General features: G+C 43.7%; 1 protein-coding gene across 2 annotated transcripts in view; it reads left to right on the top strand.

The window, feature by feature from the left end:
- The window catches only part of RAB5B (RAB5B, member RAS oncogene family), a 28862-nt gene that overhangs the window by 14610 nt on the left and 4153 nt on the right, over nt 1–10099 (top strand). For both annotated transcript variants that reach the window (XM_015405911.1, XM_015405910.1), the window contains exons 2-5: nt 192–490; nt 2771–2922; nt 4223–4345; nt 9231–9324. In XM_015405911.1, coding sequence (XP_015261397.1) covers nt 328–490; nt 2771–2922; nt 4223–4345; nt 9231–9324 — 532 coding nt within the window. In that variant the 5' untranslated portion in view covers nt 192–327. The remainder of the gene's footprint in view (nt 1–191; nt 491–2770; nt 2923–4222; nt 4346–9230; nt 9325–10099) is intronic.

The following is a 10099-nucleotide window of genomic DNA, read 5'->3' as shown; positions in this document are numbered from 1 at the left end:
CCTTAGCCTGGAGCAGGGCTCCTTGGGGGATGATTGGATCTGTGCAGCTGATGCCAAGGTTAAGGCTGGCTGGCTTTCCCATTACTCATGCTGAATCCCCTTAGTCTGTTTATATTACATTTATATAAAAGCATTCACAGCATCTCTCACCTGTCCAGTGTATTGACTGCTATTTTCCTCTTATGTTCCAGAAGGAGCCACTTAGCTGTTGTTGGAGGAAGTTGTTGTCCTGTTCCAAACCCAGCATCCCATTGCTCACAACATTTGGTCAGTGGCTGGTAGGTTTCTGCATCGGCTGGGGCACAGGCTGCTCTTGGAATCCAGGCCATGACCAGCAGAGGAGCTGCCAGGCCGAATGGTCAGTCACAAGCCAGCAAGATCTGTCAGTTCAAGCTAGTACTGCTGGGTGAATCAGCGGTAGGCAAGTCCAGCCTGGTGCTGCGTTTCGTCAAGGGTCAGTTCCACGAGTACCAGGAGAGCACCATAGGTGGTGAGTGTTTCAGTATTTGTTCTCCAAGGAAAGAAAGTCTGTGGCCCAAACCTTAAGAGAAGTACAGCCAGATCTTGGCAAATCTCTTTATATCTCTACCACGTGTGGTTATTGTTATTCACTTTGAAACATGGTACCCATTTGTCACCTTTACTCAAAATCATAGACACTGCTGTGCTAGTTTGCCACTTTCACAGTCCCTTGGAAAGCTGCAAAGTGCAAGTGGGTAGCTGTACCCCACCCACTGAGTGTGTACTCTGAAAAATAGTTGGCATCATGGTTTGCCTGACTGGGTGGGGGAGAATTACGACATCAACATTAAGCATTGGTAATACGAAATATTAAAGCTGTTACACCTGAAGTAGTTGATACCATTACATGTGGAGAGCAGTCCATCACTGTTTTTGTAAACCAATATTTTACTCAGTTAATACTTAAAGTTTAAATGAGCTTTTCCCCTTTAACTGGAGGGACCCTTGCAGACAGCGTGGAATGCAGCGTGTGGACTGTGCAGCAAGAAGAGGGAGTGGTAGAAATAACCCCCTTTGCATCCCTTTCACACATGGAGAGAAAAGCTCACACCGAAGGCAGGGGAGATGGTAGATTCCCCCCCGCCCCCGTTCTTGCTGCAGCCCCCCCTGCACTCCCTGCACTCCCTGCTTTTCCTGAGGCCCTCCAACTTTGCAGAATAGGTTTTTATTTATCTGTTTGTTTGGCTTCTAGCCCTCTCTTCCCCGCAAGCAGGCTCAGGGTGGGTTACAACAATATATAAACAACATAATATAACCAATTAAAACATAATAAACAGTTTATATTAATAAACTACAGTTGATGGCGCCAATAATTCATCTACTCATGGAGGTACCCTATATGTGTGCAGGTAGATTTAACTGAAGCCGAGGGAGGATGGGCAGACGAAATCAATGCAAAATGGAAAGAATGCAGATGGAACAGAGCAACAGAACAAGAACAGGGGGAGACCAATACAATTTGGATTCACGCTGCCTCAACCATAGGCTTGGCGAAGCACCTCCGTTTTACAGGCCCTGCGGAACTGCACTAAGTTCTGCAGGGCCCAGATCTCACCTGGGAGGCTGTTCCACCATGCCAGTGCCAGAGCTAAGAAGGTTCTGACTCTGGTTGAGGCTAGGCAGACATCAGGCCAGGAATCACCAGTAGATGTTGATCTATAGAGCATAATGCTCTTTGGGAGATGTACCAGGAGAGAAGGTCCTGAAGGTATGTTGGTCCAAGACCACAAAGGGTTTTAAACCTTATGCTTGGGACAACTAGCAGACCCAGGTGGCACTGGGAAGCAGAAGCTGACAGCAATTCCTCCTACATACCCATTCTTGTTTGCCCAGGGATTTGAGCCAATCTGTTGCAATCTGCTGCCGAGTCTAGTTTGCTTCAAGTAGTACTATAAATAATTTTCTGGTTTTAACAATGGACTTCAAAGCACCATGTTCCTTACAAGTGTACTTGGATTCTTGGCTTTAGCAAAAGCAGTTGGGAAGTGCAGAAAAGTCTTAACATAAGTTCTTTTAAACATTTTCCTGTAGCTCTTTTAATCCTTTATCTATGTTCATGGAGAAATGTTACCATGAGCCATATATGTGCTGCACACAGTACCTTTTTAAGCTTGTTTTTAGAAATGTTTCCTCCAATAATTTTGAGAGGTAATTCAGTCATTAATATCTTAACACTGTTTTAATGTGACTGCCTTCTATGGGAAGCAGATTTTCCAGTGGGGGTTGGGGTGAACGGGTCATCAAATCTGGCCTAAGAATGGGGAGGGGGAGATACAATATTTTTTGCATACAAGGCAGTATTTTATATAGGAGAGTATTCAGACAGGAGGTTCCTGCACATGAGGCCTAAAATTATAGTCCTTGGAAGGCTGCATTGCGTGGCTACTCTGCATGTGCTGGTGACTTACAAGTGCAGGGCAAAAGTTTCACACTTTAGTTTGCACATAGGTGTCTTGCTTTGTCATCTTTTTACCTGTTAGTGTTACAGCACCTAATGGCCTCTGTTTGCCACATAAATTAAGAGCACTTGGATTGCTGGATTTCATGCCTAGGCTGTTAGTGTTACAGCACCTAATGGCTTCTGTTTGGCACATAAATTAAGAGCACTTGGATTGCTGTCTCTCCATGCTCATGTAGCTACTTAGCTGTAGCAAAATTTCAGTGACTTGTAAATGCAGACATCTAAACTTACATTATCTACCTGCCTTTGTGGGTTCCTAAGACATCTCTCTGCCTTCTTGTTTCACAGCGGCTTTCCTCACACAGTCTGTCTGCCTAGATGATACAACGGTAAAGTTTGAGATCTGGGACACAGCTGGCCAGGAAAGATACCACAGTTTGGCCCCCATGTACTACCGAGGGGCTCAAGCTGCCATTGTGGTGTATGACATAACCAACCAGGTAAATGTACACTCTTTGCTAGCTTGTGCGGAGAAGGACATTCTTAAGTAAAAAATCTGGAGATTGCTTCCTCCTCCAACATTCTGCAGTCACGCCAGGAGCTTTTCTTAGTGTTGCCTCAGTTTCTTTGAGCTTCCTTTCCCAATTTACATAGAGGCTGCTAGAGGAAAGAACATCTAAAGATTTAACGGGTTGCGTTTGTTTACAAACACTGGACACTGTAACATGTAATTACTGATATGTAAGACTCTTGCCTGACAGAACTCTTGCCTTGTCTGTATGGAACCTTCCCCCACCTAGAATAGTAGAATGTTTTTGAAGACCACAAATTCCTTACTATGCTTTGAACTAGAGCACACAGTATCTGTTTGCTGCACTGTATAAATACAGCTGTCCAATAAAGGTCAGATTAGTCTGGAAAGGAAATGGCTTTATGAATATGTAATTTACAGCCCAGCTTCTCGGAAAACAAGGTTAGAAAGACCTTGTTGAGTTCAGTAGGTGCTTTCTTCCATGGTACTAGGTTTAAGATTGATATAGATTATATGGAGTGGAAAATTGTATTACAACAAACTTTTAGGAGTTTTTATTTTTAATTGTATATTGCCTGACAGCTGTCAGTCCAATGACATCCAAAATGGTTTATATAAAAAAATGAAATTATCGATTGAAAGTAGTTGCTATAGGGATGAAATCCCATTTCAAAATATTCACCCGATTGTACTGGATCCGTGAAACGGTTGCCCCTCTAGTACAGCATGCTGTTCCTTTTTATCACAGCCTTGTTAAACTGGCCGTCTTGGCTCTTGTTGTTAATCTTCTGTCAAATTGTGGATTTTAATAAGTGTAATTTTGAATGCATGTCCAGCTTTACCTTTTCTTTAATGTTTCCTGTAATGTGTGAGGGGCAATGTTCTTTCTCACTGCCTGTCTCTTGTGTGTATACTAATCATGTTCATACTGTATGTGTACACAGAGATGAGGCTGCTACATGCACAGTAAAGGGAATGTTACAGGCCCACAGAGCCGACCTATGTGTGCATACTGTTTTCCAAAAGCACCCGTTATCTTTGATCACATGAAGAGCCTGCTGAAATTACTCATTGGGCTCATTCTTTCTCTTAAATGATATCCTTGACGAATTCTGATGGGGAATCTGCCCTTTCCCAATAGCTAATCACACTATTGGGAGGAATTATTTCTGCATATCGGTGAGATGAGAGAGAAGGTTGGTAACAGGTAAGAAGCATCTGGTTTTTTTTAATGGAACCTTTGACCTCCTAACTTTTCTTCACCACAGGAAACATTTGCACGAGCAAAGACATGGGTGAAAGAACTCCAGCGGCAAGCTAGTCCCAACATTGTCATTGCCTTAGCGGGAAACAAGGCTGATCTTGCCAACAAGCGCATGGTAGATTATGAAGTAAGTAGACAGATTCAAGTTTCTCAGTGCCACTTCAGGGATCTTTCATATTTTGATGACTTTGTCTTTTGCAGTTCCATTACTAGAGTTTTGTGCTCTTGCTTCATAGTTCTAGCACTTCTTTTTCATTACAGGAGGCTTACTTGGATTCCACGAGGGACATCTTTTTTTGCATTGTCTTCAGTTGTGGTCTAAGGGTAGGGCTGACCCCAGTTGGACTGGCTGTATTGAATCAGACATTTAGCCCAGTAGTATCTACTTTTGACAGGCAGCTGCTTTCACCAGGACTGTGGGAGGCTTCTGCTGAAGATCCTTTTACAGGATTGAGCCTGAGACTTTCTGTGCCAGGATATAATCCTCTTTAGTGAAGCCTTAAGATATATGAAATGTTTAAAACTGGAAATTTTTATGACGGTGCTTTACTAATGCCAGCTTTTTATCTGCTACTTTAAGAAGTAGGCCTTATGACTATTGCTTATTGCTAAACCTGCAAGATGGTTTAAGGTGACTACACTGCTTTTCTGTAAATTATCTTTTGAGAAATCTTTTTGGCACTTGTGCAGTACTTCCTTAAAAACAGTGTAAAATGTGCACACCTTGGCAATATAGTCTGTTGTAGTCACCCTCTCCACTCCCAGCATCTGTGTGCTCTTATACCATCTTTCATAGGTTAATGTTTCCTTGGTATAAATATTCAGCAGTTGCTGCCATGAGGCCTTTAGTTTCTCCACATCCATGGGGTTAGAATCTTGCTGCTACTGAACAAAAGCATATTGGATTCTGTGCCATTGTGCAGATTCCCCACAGCTTAAAGGTAGAAAAAAACTGTATTTATACACAGTGTTGGAAAACACTGACAGATGACTTTAGTTGTACCCTTGGGATGTGTAATCATTTTCACAGGCTGCATATGCCCATCATTAATGGGACTATAATTGGTAGGGTACAGTATTGGTGCAGTCAGATTTTCTAGTAACTTAGTTGGTGGTAGTTGATCTTACATTCTCTAAAGGATGACTACTACTTTCAATCAGATCTCAGTGTGGCAGTATTAACAAACCAGTTTCCTATTGTGTGTATATACAGAATTGTGAATCTAAAGTAACATACCAATAGATGCTAAGGCTTCCAAAACTATTTGGTATTGCCCCAAAACATCTGCTTACCAGTAAAAGTTGGTATGATCCGTCCATCATTACCATTTATTATTTTGTTTGCCAACAGCATACTAGATACTTTACAGGTGTGTGCCAACAGCATACTAGATACTTTACAGGAATAAAATCATACATTTCCCTACTTTGCTGCTCAGCATCTAGGAAAGAAAAGAAACGAGAAGGAATTTGAAGGGAGCAGGAGAAATTTTTGCACTGGTTAAGATTATACCACAATAATGATAAAGCTAAAGAGGAGCCTATTTAATATAGGTAACATAGAAGCATGAAGAGGGAATTAAATCCAGTATCAGGAAGAAAAAGAAAAAAGATACTCAAAGTGCACAGAAAGAAACCAACTGAATAAAGGGGAGGAAATGCAGAAGAAGCTGCCAGAGATGAGGAATTGAGATAAGAAATGGCACAAGACAGTGCAGGGTTAGTAAAAGGATTTAGTGCTTGAGACAGGAGAGGAAAGATCATGAAGAGACTTGAAAGTTAGTTTAGCTTTCATACAAAAACAATAGGGAAAGCTGGTGAAGAGAAGTGTATACAAGACTGAAGTATGATGAAAGAAAAATTAAATGAGCAGAAGAATCGACAGATAATAGATTTAAGTAGAAGCAAAAAGACCAACGAGCCAAACATTAAACTAGTCAATGAGAGAGTAAAATTGTCACCACCTGCCAGAATGGGAAGCTATCACTGACAACACCTAGATCCTCAGTGCCATTATGCTGGGATACACGACAGTTCTCTTCGTATTCGGGTATACTCACAACCACCTTACTGTTCTGTGTGAGATTGCCTCCTTCCTGATAAAAGATGATAAACTTCCAAAGGGGTCTAGGGTTCTGCACTTGTTATCTCTCCATTCCTATTTATTTATTTGTTTATTTTCAATTTATATCCCACCTTGCCGGGGAACTGGCTAAGGACACTGAAGGTTTCCTTCCTGTCCTAAAGTTCAGAAGAGTCAATGATTACATCAGACCTAAAAAGTTCAGGACGGTAAAACCTTGCTTCCATACTTCCTCTTGTAAAACCAGGGGCTAAGTGTCACCTCTGACATCGTCCTTTAGGCACAGCCTTGCAGACTTTCAGTTCTACACTATGGGAGGTACACACAACCCGCATGAAGTGCTTCCTTTTTTCCTCTCCATCTCCCAAGGGTTTTTACAGACTATATGGCATTTGTTGCAGCACATCTTTGATGTCAGGAGGTAAAAGTCTTTCCATATGCACTTGGCTTCCCACGGCTCCCTCTCATCTTTCCATCCTTTTCCGTAAGTGTGTACTACTCTACATCTTGCTACCCACAGACAGTGAACCAACAGGGAGAAATCTCATCCCTACCTTGTACGGACTTTGTAATTAATGAGGATGACCCTCAACACTATCCCTGGAAGGGCCTTCCTCCCTTCCGACGGGACCCACAGCACAGTTCTTCTCTCCAAAGTTCTCTGTCACCCTCCGCAGTCTGTTAAGCATTATTGCAGCTTCCATTGCAGTGGTGCAGTTCATTACACTGACACCTACGGGACCCACAGCACAGTTCTTCTCTCCAAAGTTCTCTGTCACCCTCCGCAGTCTGTTAAGCATTATTGTAGCTTCCATTGCAGTGGTGCAGTTCATTACACTGACACCTCTCTAGTGCTGGTTTAACTTCCAGCCACTGAGAGGCTTTCATAAAATTCAACATCTTCCATAAGCAGCTCTCAAAAGCTACATATGATGGACTTACCCTTGTAGTGTATGTTGGGGAATACCCTTCATGCCACCAACTCCTCAGGTGACTATTGCAACAAACACTTCTTATTGGAGGTGAGGCACTCACTTTGGCAAACATGACATCAGTCAGTTTTGGTCATAGCAAGAGAGACAATACCATATGCAGACGTCTGGAGCTCCTGGCTGGGAACAGGTTTCTTCATGCTTTCCTCCCCAAGGGAAAGAAGTGCATCTGGCCACAGACAACATGGGCACCAACTACTACATAAACAAGGGAGCATTGCCTCTATCACTCTTTCTCACGTCTCCAACCTGTAGGAGAGATGCATGAGACACAATAGCACAGCAGTAGCAAGCCACCTTGCTTGCAAGAGCAGCACTTTAGGGTCCAGCTGAGTCACAGGGAGTCTGTTGGATGACCATGAATGGTTCCTCAGCATGTGTTACCTGAGACCGGTCTTCATTCACTTGCGCACCACAAACATGGTGGTGTTTGGTGAGGCAAGTAGTTCCAAGTGCCAGAAATTTTGAACCAGGGCAGGGCTGGGAGAGATTGCCCTTTGGGCGACATCTTCCTCCTTCAGTGCACAGGATGTTACGTCTGAGTGCTCCCACCTATCCCACTCATTCCTAAAGTCCTTGGGAAGATGGACAACAAGCATGCAAAATTCGGCCTGATTGCTCCTTAGTGACTGAGACCACTTTAGTTCACTGAAATACTTAGCCTATTGAAGGTTGACTTTCCTAAAATATCAGACCTGCTGTCACAGAACCATGGCAGGATTTTGCATCTAGTTGCAGGCACGCTGAATCTGGTGACTTGCAAAATTGGTCCAGGTCACTATTTTCAGATGCCAAGGGGTAGGTACATCTTAATGCTAGCAATATACCAGATAGTCCAGTGCACTTTAGTTGGAAGCATTTTCACACCTTTGTTTCAGTACAGGGACCCCTTTCCCTGTCAGTGGCTCCCATCTTTTACTATTTCCTCTCTTTTCCTAAGGTTTGCGATGTTCATCTCATTTGGTGGTCATTTCTGTGTTGGACCAGCTACTGCAGGTCACAGTTAAACCACAACAGCCTTCCTATGCTTAAAGTCCCCCCCCAAAATAACACCAACGCCACCATCACTTAAGGATAGTGATTGGATTTGAACAGAATACTGTATATTCTGGAGAGTCCAATGTTGTGTGTGGAACATTAATATTGAAAATCTTGTCTGCCTGCTTTATCAATCCTTCTAATAGTAACTCTGATGGTCCCAACCCTATTGATAGAGCAATGAAACAGGGTCCCCCACAGGAAAGATGGGACTCCCTAGGTTTGCAGAAAAAGTGTTACTTTTTTAAACAGCTCAGCAAGCACAGGGCATATTCATTTTCCTCCAAGACCTGCAAACCATTCAGAGCAATTGAGTGGCAAGTTGGTGGGATAGGGTGGGGAGAAAAATTGGCCTACTTCCCTGACAGCTTATAATACCCTGGGGGAGATAACTAGGGTCTGGGGTTGTGTGCTTCACAGTATTCATCCCCTGATTCTCAACTTCCCCATCTGTCCAGGATGCGGTACGTTTTTCCAGGGTTCTCATTACCCGGTAGGGAAATAAAGTAGGATTATAGGTAAAGCACTGATCCTAATTGTGCATGCGCATGCACGTGATTCTTACAAGTGAAGGGACAGAATTCCAAAGAACTTCTAACATCTTGGAATGGGGAGGAGTGATACTAGGGTCAGAGGATGCATACCACTACCCTCATCCCTGAACAACACTGGGAGGAGAAGTAGAAAAGCCAACCCTACTGCGCTGGGTAAGTTCAGTGCTAGGTAAGCAGCTTCCCACTCACCTAGCCCCAAACCTCAGCAGTTTGTGCTATAGGACAATTCTGCAAGTGTACAGATCTGCTGAAGTTCATGGCAAAGTGAACAGGAGCCTACTTCTTTAGCTTTTGAGCTTGCCTCTGTACGTATAACTTCTGATTTTGTCCCTCGTTTTCTTTCAGGAGGCCCAGGCCTATGCAGATGACAACAGTCTATTGTTTATGGAGACATCAGCCAAGACAGCAATGAATGTTAATGATCTCTTCCTGGCGATAGGTAATTCCACCCAGAATCCCATTTTTGCCCCTGTTCCAATCAATCTAGTTACTATGCACCAGAGGTCATTTCGGGGGGATCGCCTTAAGATGATATTTCTAGGGTCCAGCTGTGGGGAAGGTGCAGGGAAAGTTCTCTGAATCTGCCCTCAGAGGTTTGTACTCTTGAGCCTTGATGGAGTGGCACACAGTTGCCCACTAAAGGGAGCAAGTTTCAGAGGGCAGGCGTGCTGGTCTGCAGTAAAACAGCAAGAGTCAAGTTCAGTAGCACTGCAGGGACCAGCAAGATTTCCGGGGTGTAAGCATTCAAGAGTCAAAGCTCCCTTCATCAGATACCAGTTGGAATGGAGATCTCCAAGTCCTTAGATCCCCGTCGGAAGGGATTACAGTGCACATTGTGCCTCTGCATCCTGAGTTCCTTCTTTGCAACACCCCTCCCACCTTCTTACTGAGATACAAGGACTCAGATCTCCATTCCAACTCATATCAAGCAAAGGGAGCGTTGACTCTCGAAAGTTTATGCCCCCAAAATCTTGTTGGTCTCTAAGGTGCTACTGGACTCAGATCCAGCCGCACTGATACCTTGTCATTGAAGAGATGGAGGCTCTTGATGGGTCCTACTTACCTAGATGTGCAGTATGCCTCATGACTTCTCTGTAGAATGAGGGCTGTGCACAGAGGGCTTGTTTGTCCAGAAGACCCCTTCCCATCCCTCTGTCTCATTCTCTCCCCCCCCCCCGGGGGGGGGCTGTTGGAGAATTAGGTGTCATGCTGCT

This window comes from Gekko japonicus, unplaced genomic scaffold, assembly GCF_001447785.1.
Source record: "Gekko japonicus isolate JY-2015 unplaced genomic scaffold, Gekko_japonicus_V1.1 scaffold246, whole genome shotgun sequence".
NCBI lineage: Eukaryota > Metazoa > Chordata > Lepidosauria > Squamata > Gekkonidae > Gekko > Gekko japonicus.
Note: the sequence above shows the minus strand (reverse complement) of the source record. Positions and strands in the feature narration are given on the sequence as shown.